We start from the raw sequence: 15,424 nt of genomic DNA, 5'->3' as shown, positions 1-15,424 counted from the left end.
GGATGAGATAATGTGGACTTGTACTTATCAGCAAAATATAAGGATCCATATATCTTATAAAGTCATACAACAATTATGGATTTTAAATTCAGTGAAAACTGATTTTTAATGCACAGGCTATAAGGATGTATTGAATCATCAACTCCAAAATCATTCTGAGGGTTAACAGTGTAGGCATATTCTTTGAACCGTTTCATGTTCAAACAAAATTTCCAGATTTTTACAAAATTGTTTTTTTTTGTATTACATACGATAACAAACAACATGACACTGTCAGTTAAAGAAATTCTTACCTGATTGCTGCCGAACTTCCATTTGTGGATGTGGAGTAAGTTCGCAATGATATAACATTTTCAGATTCCCTGTTTCTTGAGTCCCCACAATAAAGAATAACTAAAAAGGCATGTCTGAATGCCTTGTTCAAAAATGCATAAAGAAAAGGGTTCAGTCCTGAGTTGATATATCCAAGCCAGAGCCAAGTGGTCCACATTTGCCAAGGTACCTGATAGTCTATAAACGGATCAATCACATTTGTGATGAAGAACGGTGCCCAACATAAACAAAAGCACCCCATGATAACAGCTAATGTTTTGGCGGCTTTTGTCTCTATTTTCAGTCTGTGAGATCCTTGGTGATAGGTGCTCTCGTAAGTCTCTGTTGCAGATCCAGCTTTATGCAACTTCCTAATCTGACGAGCATGTTCCCTTGCAGTTACATATATGTGGCGGTAAGCTACAAGCATCAAAATGAGAGGAACGTAGAATGCAATAGATGAACAAGTAACAGCATATGGTCCATTCACAAGGAATACACAGTTTGTTTCATTTGTTATTTTATTTCTCTTTCGGTCTTCAATCTTCAAAACATAGAAAAAAAGCATGAGAGACTGCAGCATCCTTTTAAAATATAATCGATCAGCTTTAGTATGTAATACCTTTGTGGTCTATACATGCACATCCTTTACAAGTTTGTTTGTCAGCCTAAAAAAATCAAGCTAAATGTTAGTTCCCAGTCAGAACAAGAGTATGATTAAGGAGTACTTTAGCCAAAATGTAAAACAAAAAATGTTGCTGTTAGGATTATTACTTCAAAAGCAGACCTTTTCCATACTATGTATAATACTAGACTGAAATATCAACCTTAAAACTTCGCATAAGGTCTCCAGCTTTTCGGTGCAATAGCTCCCTTAGATCCAAGGGTTTAAATTTTGCTTGTGACATGAATAAGACATATTGGTGAGACAGATATGTGTCCCAGAGGATCCCCATGCCCTGGAACAGGTTCCCCATCCCTGTGAAGCAGAGTCCATCCCTAACCCTATTTAAGCATAACCTTGACCAATGGATGGGAAATTGGAAATTCTGCCTGGGTCTGGCCACCCATGTCTCTGACACACAAAGGCAGACAGACAGAGATGCCCAAACTAAAATCCCCACATAAGCTCTAGAAACATCCTGACTAACATATCCTTGCCTAATAAATATTGATGATACAGAGGGACACAATTAGGTTGGATTGCATGGCTAGGCTTCTAAACACCCTGCTAGTTGTTAGCCTAGTATATAACTATGAACTATGATCCTGTGACTGGCAATGAATGTTCAGTATTTGGCACAGAAAATAATTTGACTCTCCCATTATTATTGCACTTAAGTGCAGATATGATGAAGGGCACACAACCCATTCATTACTTATCTGTGCCAGCATTTAACCACTTCAATACCTTGACCCAGTAGCTTATTTTCAGATATAGTCTGATAACATAGATTACAACACCAGAAACAAAGCAGAAGCACAACACAAAACATCAAATAAATACAAAGCAAGCAAGAAAAACAAAGTGATACCCAAATTAGGGTAAGACAAAAATGCCTGTTTCAAAATAAAGATAATAAAAAGCAGAAATGTTCTATAATGATTTCTAACTAGGAAAACAACTAACTGATGAAACCAGCAAAAGTGAAAAACAAATGTTGAAAAAGATATATCAAGTTTAACATAAGACTTGTGTGAATGTGTGTTTGTGTGCATGTGAGTGTGTGTGTGTGTGTGTGTGTGTGTGTGTGTGTGCGTGTGTGTGTGCGTGTGTGTGTATATGTGTGTGTGTGTGTGTGTGTGTGTGTGTGTGTGTGTGTGTGTGTGTGTGTGTGTGTGTGCGTGTGTGTGTAGAAGAGTGACAGACACACAGTGAGAAAGAAAGATGGTGAAAGACAGAAGTACATTGACAATATAAGCATCACTTATGTAAAGGGAGAGGATACATACAGCTCGGAAATGTTAGTACATTAACTGATACCAACTGTTTAAATGGGATGTAAGTAACAAAGTTTTGAAGGGTAGTAATAAAGTACAGTACTTTTAATGGTCAACAACAAAAAAAATATATATATATAAACATATACTCTGAAGTTCTCGTATCTCAGTAAGAATAATTTGCAGAAAGATAGGGTTTGGTCCTTTTTATTGACAGCTGTCTTGTTTAACGCATGGTTATCTAAATAAGCTATTTGACAGGACTGACTCACTGGTTGCACTGATCTGTGAATTTTGGCATCATTGACGGTGTGAATTACTGTGTGTGTGTGTGTGTGTGTGTGTGTGTGTGTGTGTGTGTGTGTGTGTGTGTGTGTATGACCACACTGATACCAACCATGAGCGAGAGTGAGAGAGAGAGAGAGAGAGAGAGAATTTAAAATGGCAATGATATTTAATGGGGTAATACACCACCTCAGACTTCTGAAGGGATGAAGGGAAGAAAGATTTATGAGGAATTTAAGCAGTGATGTCAAAGCACAACCTCTGACAGCACACATTCCTCCCCTCCAAATTTTTCAGCATCACTAAGTCACTGATAAATATATGAAGTGTTTGTGTGCCTCTCCAAAATATAGACACTCGTCTTCATGTTTGTTTTAGTATATAGTGACTATCTCAAGTGTCTCTGTATAGAAGTATATGCATATGTGGATCACTGGAGCATCTCTGAGAAAATAAAATAGTTTGAGACTGTATCTACATTCCATATAGAGGCTGAGGCCTGCACCAAAATCCTCCACTGACCAAACAAAAAACGATCAGGATGTGTGCCTTCTGGTATGCTATATATCAACCAAACTTAACTTAAGAAAATACAGAGCAACCTAGTATGCCCTCTGTGAAGCAATTAAGCATATCACATTGTAGTGCACACACACACACACACACACACACACACACACACACACACACACACACACACACACACACACACACACTTATATGTGTGTGTATATATGGGATCCTTTCAAGTTATTTAACAGTAGCATTGCTGAAGCCAATGTAAAACAGCCTACATTACTGAGTATGCATGGTACTCTGGCTATCAACCATCCTTTATTTATCAAAAAGGAAGAAATATTAGAAGCTAGGCAGAAAATGAAGAAGAAATGAGTGTATCCAAATAACTACAAGTAACACCCTCTCCCTGCAACCCCCCAGACTGCAGATCCTGTGCATTGTATATGTCCAAACTTAGAAAAGAAATATGTCTGTATTGACAGGCAAAACTGCAATAGTAACTTTGTGATAATCGGGCAAGCTGCACAAAATGCAAAGCATTCTACATTAGAAAAACAACCCTCTCAAAATAATTGTGACCAAACACCTGTCAGCCATCAGGCTTAAGAACTTGAGCAACCCACTGTCTAGATATGCTCAGGTCTGCAGGAACTATGAGACATTTTGTTGTTCTTGTCATTGAGACACTCAGTTTGGGTCCTTTACAGGGCAATCTGAATGCAAAGCTAGAAAAAAAGAACTTGAATGGCAGATTCGACTTAAAGCTTATTAGTAGCCCAGACTCAATCAGACATGCTCCATTAAGCAAATCACCCTTGGCATCCACATCCCACCCCCCAGTAAGGAAACCTCCTTACAAAACTACTTCAAAGCCAACTTCATGCTACTGAATTCAGAAGTGACAAACTTCACGACACCCATGCAGACGGGATCTGAAAGTTCGACTGCAGAATCCTGCACTAAGGCACTGTACGAGCACATCCACTTGTGCATGAATTGTGCCATCCCAAACAGAACCAAGATGCTCTTCTCCAAAAAAGGAAGCCAATCTGGTGGTCCCCTGCCATAAACAAACTATACAACAGAAGGAAGAAACTGTTGCAGAAAAGAGGAAAATCCCAGGATGCAAAAAACTCCCTCACCAGCCTCAGTAAGAAGCTGAGATGCCTCATAAAATCCTCAAAAGCTAGTTACGAAAATAAAATTGCTAAAGATTCCAAAGACAACCACAAGGCATTCTATAGTTATGTCAAGAATCTAAATGGCAATGCTCAGATCTGCTCTGAGCTACAACAGAATGGCATTAAATATACTGATCCCAAGGATATAGCCAATACCCTGGCAGATCGATTTAGTGCCAACTTCACCCCCTCTCACCCCCTAAAGGGCCCATCTCAATACCAAAAGATTGCCAAATTCCGGTAATCACGGCCACACAGGTAGAAACCGCACTCTCCAAAGCTAAGAATACAGTATCCATGGGACCAGATGACATCCCAGGCTGTGTACTACATGAACTACAAAATGAACTGGCACCTCACCTAAGTGTAATGTTTAATCATAGCCTCACCTCAGGCTTCATGCCCACTGAGTGGCGCACAGCTACAGTTATCCCACTCCACAAGCGGGGATCCACCTTGGATCCCAGGAACTACTGTCCCATCAGTCTGACAAGCCTGATCTGCAAGGGCATGGAACACATTATCATGGAACTTATAAACAAAGACATTGGCAACCTTCAAACACTGGGCCCCACCCAGTTTGGGTTTGTGAAGGGCCGATCTTGTCTCCTGAATCTGATTGACTTCTTTGAATCAGTCTCCAGAGCTGTGGAGGAGGGTAAGGCAGTCCACACAGCCTATCTGGACCTCGCCAAGGCCTTTGACACCATCACCCACTCTGGAATCATAGATAAACTTACTAAGCTGGGCATAAATCCCTACATCACTCGATGGGTTGCCAACTGGCTTACTGACAGAACCCAGACTGTAAAAGTAGCTGACTCCAAATCCAGCTCCAGACAAGTGACAAGTGGAGTACCTCAGGGTTCAGTCCTGGGACCACTCTTGTTTGGCATCTACTTCTCTGAAGTACAGGCCAACACTAAGGGACTCTGGCTAACAAAGTTCGCAGATGACTGCAAACTGGGAGCCATTATTGAATCCCCAAATGATGTGGATATTCTACAAAAGGGCCTTACAGAAACAGATGCCTGGTGCCAGAGCCATGGGCTCAAGCTTAATGCCAAAACATGAATAGTTATCCCCTTTGGAAAAAAACATGTACCCATGAATTACCACATAGGTGGCATGACACTAAATATCGAAAGTGTGATGAGAGACTTAGGGACACAGGTGGACAGTGGTCTCACTTTCGATAACCACATCGCCACAACAGTCAGGAAATCCTTCTATGTGGCACACCTCATCACTAAGGGCTTTTCATCCAGAAAAAAGGAGGTCATTGTCCCACTGTACTCATCCCACATTAGACCCATTATAGAGTATAATGTCCCGTTTGGTATGTACCTCACAAGACACCTGCAACAGCTAGAAAGGCCACAGAAATACCTCACTAAAAGAATCACAGGCCTGAAGCAGATGCCATATGCTGACTGTCTAAAAAAACTCCAGCTATACTCTGTGGCATATCGTCTACTCAAGAGGCGATCTCTGCTTAACATACAAGGCCATGTCAAACCCTGAGCTGTTGGACATGCTCCACTAAAAGAAATCCCAATCCCTCAGAGCCATACGCTCCAGGGATCTAAACCTTGTCATCACAATGAACAAAACATGCTGGAGGGATAGGTTCCTGACCCAGAGACTCCCCATACTCTGGAATATTCTGCCCATATATGTCAAGCCGTCTCATTGGCCGTCTTCAAAAGGAACCTTGATGATTGGATGGGAGATAGGAAATTCACCCCGGGGATCATGTCAGTCACCCTGCTAGACAGGGGTCCAGAGAAGTGAATATTGTGGGAAGAAATATCCAAGGAATTGTTATGGCTAGGCTTGCATAGGCCCTAGGGCCGTTAGCCTAGTACCAACCTATGAACCTATGAATAAGAGCATTCTTGAGTTAAAAACTGTACCTTAGTAATTTTTACTAAAACGCAACACTATTTTTTGCTAAATATAGCTATAGTATTTCATCAAAAGCAAGAAGGACTGCAGGAAAAAGTGGGAGATAGAAAAGGCCGACCAGGCTAGGAGGGAATACTGGTTGGTTAACAAAGAAGCTAAGAAAGCAGCAACAACAAAAGAGACCAACAGTGAGTCCCAGCTCTACTTTCCAAAAAGATAAAATTTATTCCAAGCAAGTCTTGTCTCTAGCGCCTCGGCCAACAGCCTTTACAGAGTAACAGTCAAACATATAAAACTTCCCAATATATATACAAAATAAAATAAAACAATTAATTAATTATACAATCAGATAATTAAATCTCATTAATAATACATTTTTAAAGCTACATCTCTTAAATAAGGCTTTGCCAGTTACACTCTTTGTTCATACCATATGGTTGCAGAGTTCCATATTTCATGATCAAATTGGACTCTTTTTGTCTTAATATATTTTTCTGCCATTCTATATTATTATAATAAAGAGGAACATGTTCCAGTATGGAAACTTTTATGTGGTCTATGTTACCAAAATGTACAGAATTGAAGTGTTCAGCAATGGGGCTATTTATTTTATTATTCCTTACATCCCTAATATGTTCTTTAATTCTTTCTGCTAGTGTTCTTTTTGTTTCTCCTATATAATATTTATTACAGCTACAGAATATAGTATAAATAACACCCTTGCTCATACAAGAGTATCTGGTTCTTGTGGTAAAGTTTTGTCCATTTATTTTAACCACTTCGTTTATTATATGTTTACACACAGAACACTTCCCACAAGGGTGTGTTCCTATAACCTTCATATATTCTAAACTGTTAGTACAAGGTTTTTTATATATACTGTGTACTAGAAAGTCCTGAATGCTTTTGCCTTTTTTATAGGATGTAATTAATTTGGTGTCTTTCAGAGATAAAATATCTTTCTTCATGAAATTCCAGTAATCCATAATTAATTTATTAAAAATAGAAGAAAAATTAGTGTATTTAGTAACAAAAAATATTTTATCCTGACTGGGTTTCACATTATTTTGACTATTATACTTATAATTATTGTCAGGTATGTTACTACTTTTTTTATTTCCAAAAACTCCAAGAGACAAGACTTGCTTGGAATAAATTTTATCTTTTTGGAAAGTAGAGCTGGGACTCACTGTTGGTCTCTTTTGTTGTTGCTGCTTTGAGTTATCACTTCTTGCTGGTTGTTTTATAAGCTAAGAAAGCAGTTGCAATAGCAAAGAATAGGGCATCAGATGCACTCTACCAACTTCTGGAAAGTGACTCAGTAATGGGCACAAAGAAACTTTATCAGGTTGCAAGGCAAAGACAGAAAGATAAAGAAGATAGTCACACGCCCTTCATAAGGGATGCCAGCAACAACCTGCTCACCAGTTCACAGGACATCAAGGTCAGATAGAAGGCATACTTCCAGCAGCTTTTGAATGAAGAAAACCTCACAGAAGCTGTTCTGCCCTAGACACAGCATAAGATGAGTGAAGAGGAGGAGCCCATGCTAGAAGAAGTAAGAATAACACTTAAGAAAATGAAGTCAGGGAAAGCAGCAGGCTCAGATGAGGTCACAGCAGATATGATAAAGATACTGAGTGAGATAGGGGACAAATGGCTCCTGAGGGTACTCATAGTGGTGTGGAGAGAAAGGCGTATCCCAGATTACTGGAGGATAAGCATACTTGTGCCATTGTACAAGAACAAAGGGGACATCCACAATTGTGGGCAGTACAGAGGAATCAAACTTCTATCACATTGCATGAAAGTTCTAGAGACGAGGACTGATAAATGGATATGCAGAGTAGTAGAATGTAAGACGGGAGATGAGCAGTTCGGATTCAGATCAGGATACAGCACAACTGACCCAATATTTGCAGTGAGACAGATAGTTGAGAATAAGCTAGAGATGAGGAAAGACTCCAACTGGGCATTCCTAGACTTGGCGAATGCATATGACAAGGTCCCAAGAAAGCTGATTTGGGCAGTACTGCAGTGGTTCGAAGTCCCAGAAACACTGGTAGAATTAGTGCAAGCTATGTACAAGGACACAGTGACTCAAGTATGAACAGTGTTCATCCTCACAGAGGAGTTCCCAGTGGGAGTGGGTGTACACCAGAGCTCAGCTCTGAGCCCACTACTGTTCATACTGGTGATGGACTACATTAGCAAACAGGTTGGAGGGGACAGATCAACAAAGTTGCTGTATGCAGGTGATGTGGCATTACAGGCAGACTCTGAACAAGAACTCTGGCAAAGTATAGAGCAATGGAATGCAAAAGTGAAGGTACATGGGATGAAACTAAGCACAGATAGGACAGTGGTAATGGCAGCAAACTGGGGAAATCAGAAGAAGCTGAGATTGAGCTTGAAAAGAGACCACAGCTCTGTCTCTTGTGAGTTAGACAGAATTTTTCCCAACCTCCCACCCGGTTACTGTTGTGCTTTTAAACACCACTGTGTGTGTGTTTGTGTGTGTGTGTGTGTGTGTGTGTGTGTGTGTGTGTGTGTGTGTGTGTGTATGTATGTATATATATATATATATATATATATAGAGAGAGAGAGAGAGAGAGTGTATGTATGCATATGTACACACACACACATATATATATATATATATATATATATGTATATATATATATATATATATATATATATATATATATATATATATGTTATTGTTGTTGGTGTGTCTTTCGGCTTTTCCTGGTTAGGGGTCGCCACAATGGAACTCCGGTCCGCTAATGACTGGCAGTAGATTTTTACGTGCCGAGTTGCCAGCTCTGACACCCAACCTTCAACGAAGGTACGCCCATTCACGCATGTCTCCACACAGAAGATGCCCTAGCTGAGAATTGAACAGGACAGCGTCTTACTGTGAGGCGACAACACTACCGCAGCACCACCACCGCAGATATATATATGTGTGTGTGTATATATATATATATATATGTCTGTCTGTATGTGTTTACCACACACACACACACACACACACACACACACACACAGATATACAGATATGTATATACATACACACACACATATATATATATGTGTATATATATATATATATATATATATATATATATATATATATATATATTTATATGTATATAGGGTCTATATCACCAAATAAAATGTTAAAATAATGAAACACGTAAATGTCGACACTGAAATGTCGAATGGCATAATAAGAGAACGCGTAATATATAGAAACTCACAATATCGAATTGCCATGGTTGGCCCACTTCGCGTTCCACCTGCTAGTGAAAAACAAATGTAAACTAAAGTATTTCACACACCACGTGAACCTCAGGAAATGTACAATAAGCCTAACCAACCTAAACATAGTGTACAAACAAGTGTAATGCAAACTGTGCAGAAAAGAAATTAATACAAGTGACTTGTGTGTTTATGTACAAACGTAACGTATCTACGCCTTCAAGAGCATAGCTACTACATTCAAAAACTCTGCTGTAGAATTCTCTTCCCTTTTCTCCATAACATTTTGCATTCTATGGTGCCTTTCCATACTTTTTCTCTTCGTAGGTGAAGGAGGACAACCTGACAGTAGTTGTAATCTAAGTTCATTCACCCTTTTCTGTTCCCGCAAGAAAAACATCAAGGACAACTGGAATATCTGAAATACATCTTCCTAACAAACATTGTACATGCCTCTACCACCCTTCTACATAATTCTGGCAGTGAAAACTCATTTAAAGTGGAAATATTCCAAAAAGAAATAGGGAAAAAAGCTGGAAATTGTGTACAAGAACTTGTTCTAGTATGCTGTTTGCGAAGACGTCCCAACACATGCACTTCCGAAAAATATGTCAGCAACTCTTTCCCTTCAGCAGGAAATGTTTCAGAAAGACTGTTAAAACTGGATACTACTTAATTTTCTCTTAGAAAAGACAACACTACAAGTTTTTTAACTGCCAGTTGAAATGTTGCAGATTTTCCATAGAGTGCAGCTCAACCGAGAGACTGGACTTTCTGCCAAACAGCTTGACAGAAGTGGAACAACCAACCTTTAGTAGTAACACTGCTAAAGTTATTTCTCACACTTTTAATTGCTGCCATCTCAAAATCACAAACAATATATTGTACTGTAGCTTCCAAATCAACAGATGACAGCAAATCAAACAAACACTCCCACAGTTATACGATTTGTATGACTTTTTTTGACATTAGACAATATACAAGAGAAAAACTTCCTATTGTCTCCAAATTTTACCAAAGCATGTATACTGTACAGTTGCTGACAAAGCTGCTATTTCATTAAGAATACACCTTCCATAAACCAAATATTGGAACAACACATATCCTGCAATTTTTCTTAGTAGTAAACACTAACACATGAATATTGTTGTGTAGATCCTACCATTCACTTTTGTATAAATGTATCTTGTTTTAAAGCATACTTGGTAGCATTTATTGTACTCAGCGATATAGATGCATTGATGTCAGTTACCATCTTTTTGCGCCTAACACAATTCACTTGTAACACAGAACTAGATGGTAAACTTCAAGTACTTTCTATGTATGTACTTGCTACAATGTCATCTACTACAAGAGCTGGTGTGTTCCTAGATAAGAGAGCAGTTTTTTTTAATTGATGACATGCGTCATACCTCTCTACCTCAGTTGCGTCTGAAGGATGATGGTGTAATACTTACTTTAATAACAGCTCACCATCTGCGTCCTTTATAGTTATTGCTCTACCTTTACATTTATGCAATTGCTTCAACTTGCAGCACCAGTAACATTCACCTTTCATAGTCTTTTCTAAGTTGTATAGGTAACCATCTACATGTAACATCCGTCTGTTTTTCTGAGATGTTACTGTTTGATAATAATTACTTAATATGCCAGAACCTAAACACACACACACACACACACACACACACACACACACACACACACACACACACACACACACACATCTTCACACTTTTTTTTTCTCCACTTGTCTTACTATTAACTCTTTGGACAATTTGCTGTCATCTCGTTTCTCATATATTTACTAGATTCACACACAGTTGCTAAGTCCAAAGTATACCTCTGCCCTTAGAAGCAGAATTTTTTTTTGGGTTCTGATAACACAGATACTGTTGTATCTACTAGTAATAAGTCCAAAACTAACTAAAAAAAACACATAGGTGGAATCCTAATCTAAACAGGTTATACAACAAAAGGGAAAAAAAATCATTGCTAAAATCAGGAAGGGTAACTCCCATAAATATAAGAACTTTTGCCTCAAACTAAACAGGCAGCTAAGAAGACTAATTATGTCCAACCAAACCAATTTCAAGGTCAAGATAGCCTCCCAGGCAAAAGAAAACCCAAGGACGTCTACAGCTATGTCTGAATCCTCAAAGGCAGCACACAGCAGTGTGCCAAACTGGTCATTAATGGTGTCACTTTAACAAAGCCAAGTGATATAACAAACCTGCTGGCTGACAAATTTAGCTGAAACTTTACCCCCCCCCCCACTCACTCCCAGGCAACTCCCCACCCCCAGAAATATCTACAATGATAACCCTCAACTATTAACAGGGAGCAGGTCTTGGCACCATTCACTAAGGCCAAAAGCACAGCTGCAGTGGGCCCCAACAATATCACAGAATGTCACCTGAATGGCCCAAAACACAAACTATCAGGACTAGTGGAACACTATTTAACTATAATCTCAAAACAGGCTTTGTGCCATGGTCATGGAGGATTGCAACAGTCATTCCTCTTTATAAGGGTGGACCATCAGCAGACCTCATTAATCTGACTAGTCTTACATATAAGATATGGGACAAGTTATCATGGAAATGATCAACAAAGACAAAGGTAGCCTTCAGACACTGGACTCAGCCATGTCTGGCTTTGTCAAAGGAAGGTCAGGTCCACTGAACCTTCTTTAAGAAGGTCACTAAGGCAATGGATAAGGGGAAAAAGAGTTCATACTGCCTACCTTGACCTTCAATTGGTCATTGTGAGCAAACTCACTGAATTAGCCATAAAGCTCTACATAACATGTTGGATTGCCAGCTGGCTCATAGATAGGACACAGGAAGTTAGTATCGGTGAGACCACCTCTACAAACAGCCATGTCACCAGTGGACTCACTCAGGGCTCTGTGCTTGGAAATCAAGGCCAATGTCAAAGGCCTCTGGCTGACTAAGTTTGCAGATTACTGCAAACTAGGAGCATTCATAGATTCCCCCCAAGACATTAACATCTTGCAAGAGGATCTAACTCAGACAAATGACTGCTGTCAAAGTCATGAATTAAAACTCAGTACCAAGAAATGCATTATAGTACCTTTTGGGAAGTTGTCCACCCAGAGAAATTACATCATCCATAAAACATCCCAAGAGTTGATCCAGTAGTAGTCAGGGACTTGAGAACAAGTGAAGATAGTAACCTGGGCTTTACGAAATATATGGCCAAGGTAGTAAGGAAATTATTCTATGTCACTCAATCTGTAAGTAAAGGCATTGTATCTAGGTCCAGGAAAGTCATTGTGCCAGTTTATTTGGCCTTCATCAGACCTATCATTGAGTAAAATGCCCCCTACAGCATGCATCTGACAGTTATATGCAACAAATAAAATGTCCACAAAGGTTTCTTACCAAAAGAATCCAGGGCAAAAACACATTGCTCAGTGTGGATTGCCTTAAAGCCCTATCTATATACTCAGTCTTTTACAAACTACTGAGAGGCAATCTATGCCTGGTATACAAAGCATTCTTGGATCTTCCTCTAATGGACATTTTGCACATCAACAAAATGAACACCATCAAAACCACTAGATTTAAGGATTAAAATTTTGCTTGCAATATAAATAGGACATGATCCCAACCTAAGTGAATCAGAGTCCCTCCCTAACCCTATTCAAACATAACATATATCAGTGGATGGGGCATTGGAAATTCACTCTGGGTCTCCCCTCCATGCCTCTGATGGACAGAAGAAGTCAGTATATTATCTCCAAACTAACATCCTCTCCAGTGGTGGCTGGTGACTTTAAATTAAAGGGGGGCTGCAGGAGACAGCTGAATGGGTGGGGCCAATGGGAAGGGGTGTGACCAACTACAAACGGGTGGAGCTATGCTCAAACCCACAACAACTGGAACTTTAATTAGATATGCTGCCTTGGGTGCCAAACCGTCATTACGAGAATACAATCAAGACAAAATGAAGTGTAGAAGAAAAAATATTTCAATGCATTGATTACATGACAACTTACTTAATATCTAGATGGAAACACAAAGGTTGTGAGGCATGAAAAAATAAATTACTTTTTAAATACATTACTGGAATGCCAGTCAAAATCAAGTATAAGAAAAACAAGCAGCACTCAACTCAAACCACTTCTCCATGCACTGCAGTTCTAATTATAATTTATATTCAGCTTTATAAAATTACCAAGTAACATACTGAAAGTAGCAATCTCTGTGATACCCCCACTTGTAAAAATGTTTCTTATCCAAAAAAGACCTGCTGCCTGGCAACAACTATCTACTTGTTTCATGGGGAACACATGATCAAAGTAAAAAATGAACAGCGAACAAGAAACAAGCTCAAGATTAATTGCTTAAAGGATTACTGTACAGGTTATGAACCACACATGATAGACTGGCATTCTGTTTAGTTTACAGGTAAAGCCTGCAAAGATAACTGCAAGTCTCCAACAAATGTAATGAGCTTCTGAAAATACTGTAATCCTGTCCTTTATTTCAAATACTGTCATATGCATTTCAATACCTAAGGCTTATATGTTATCTAGTTATGTAAATATTCTCTGCATGGCAACAATGAAAAGGCTTTCAATGTTGGTAATTCTTTAACAGTATGCTTATTAAAGCTTACTTGCATCTTACAATCTCCGACAAGCTTACCTGATGGTCAATAAAGCATTGCTACTTTAATACAGAGCAACAGGGCACTGCAACAGCATGCATTTTCTGAATAATAAGAAGCATAAATCAACAGTATAAAAATATGACAGAAAACCAGAACATTCTGCAAAATCAAGGACAGATGAAAAGCCACGGCTGTACTTGTGGTCTACCTTGGATGGGGGAATACTCTGCACGCTTACACTGCATAACTGCTCCTTGCCTTGCTTGGACACATCCAGAGCCACTACATGGGGGAGTGGGGTGCAATAAGTATGTCACAATTTGAAATGTTTCTGGCTGACTGTGATGGCTTTGACACTCATATCTCTCAACCTCAGAGCAAGAAATCTGGACAAAGCCATACATAGAAGTGGGACACAGGCCCAAAAATAAAGACAATGTTTAAATATTGCTCTTATAAACTTAGAAAGATAATAGAATAGTAGTAGGTCTTGCATTAGTATGAATTTTTGAAGGTATGAAATCTGAAACTCAAATGTCTGTCATTATTTTCTAACTTCAGTCCTTAATGATTTGCTACTAATTTGCCAGAAAAACACAATTTTATGAAAAACAGACCAAAAATGTTATGCAAAAATATAAAATTGCCACACAATACAGCTGAGAATCTGTCAAAGAAGGGACACCTTTATAAAATTAGTACTGTTAACTTGAGCAGCTAACAAAATAAGATCATCTACATGCGTTTCTGAAATAAAAGTAATCTATAACTCTGATCATTACAGTTATTTATAATTGTAAACCCTCCATGTTTTCTTCCAAAATTGCCCTTTTGCAGAGGGATTATTAGGGGGAGAGCAACACTGGATTATTAGAGGGAGAGCAACATTTTGAGCCAAAATTGGGGACAGTTGAGAGGTTTGGATATTCCTAATTCTATAAACCGATTTATTTGCACGTACCTCTCAACCTCTTAATGCAGGAAATCTGGACAAGGCCAAATATATTGGGGTAACATGCAAACAGTACTAAAAATTGTTCTTGTATAAACTTAAGACAGTTGATAGAATAACAGGTCTTGTTTTAACATGCATTTTTCTGAAGGTTATGACGTCTGAAACTCAATGTCTGTCATTATTTAGTGGCTTCATTCCTAAATGATTTAGCAGAAAATCACAAATTTTATGAGGAACAAACCAAAAATAAGAAGCAAAAATCTATTCATCCTGCAAAATTCTGGACAGCTGAGAGGTATAGTTTAGCCGGGGCTGTCTGAGTTTGCTGCCCTTCCCCCCCTCACAAAATCATGGTCGAATGGAGCGTTCCCCCCTGCAGCCATTCCAATGTCCCATTCCTTGGTTATTTCGTCCCATTTGC

The 15,424-nt window shown here is 39.0% G+C and overlaps 1 protein-coding gene across 1 annotated transcript in view; it reads right to left on the bottom strand.

Annotated features, from left to right (window-relative positions):
* Window positions 1-289: 289 nt before the first annotated feature.
* The window catches only part of LOC122791409 (5-hydroxytryptamine receptor 4-like), a 449,172-nt gene continuing 434,037 nt past the window's right edge, over window positions 290-15,424 (bottom strand). The window contains exon 6 of the mRNA XM_044059157.1: window positions 290-839. Within this exon, the coding sequence (XP_043915092.1) occupies window positions 290-839 (550 nt within the window). The remainder of the gene's footprint in view (window positions 840-15,424) is intronic.

Source organism: Protopterus annectens, chromosome 17.part0, assembly GCF_019279795.1.
Source record: "Protopterus annectens isolate FY-2018-M chromosome 17.part0, PAN1.0, whole genome shotgun sequence".
NCBI lineage: Eukaryota > Metazoa > Chordata > Ceratodontiformes > Protopteridae > Protopterus > Protopterus annectens.
Note: the sequence above shows the minus strand (reverse complement) of the source record. Positions and strands in the feature narration are given on the sequence as shown.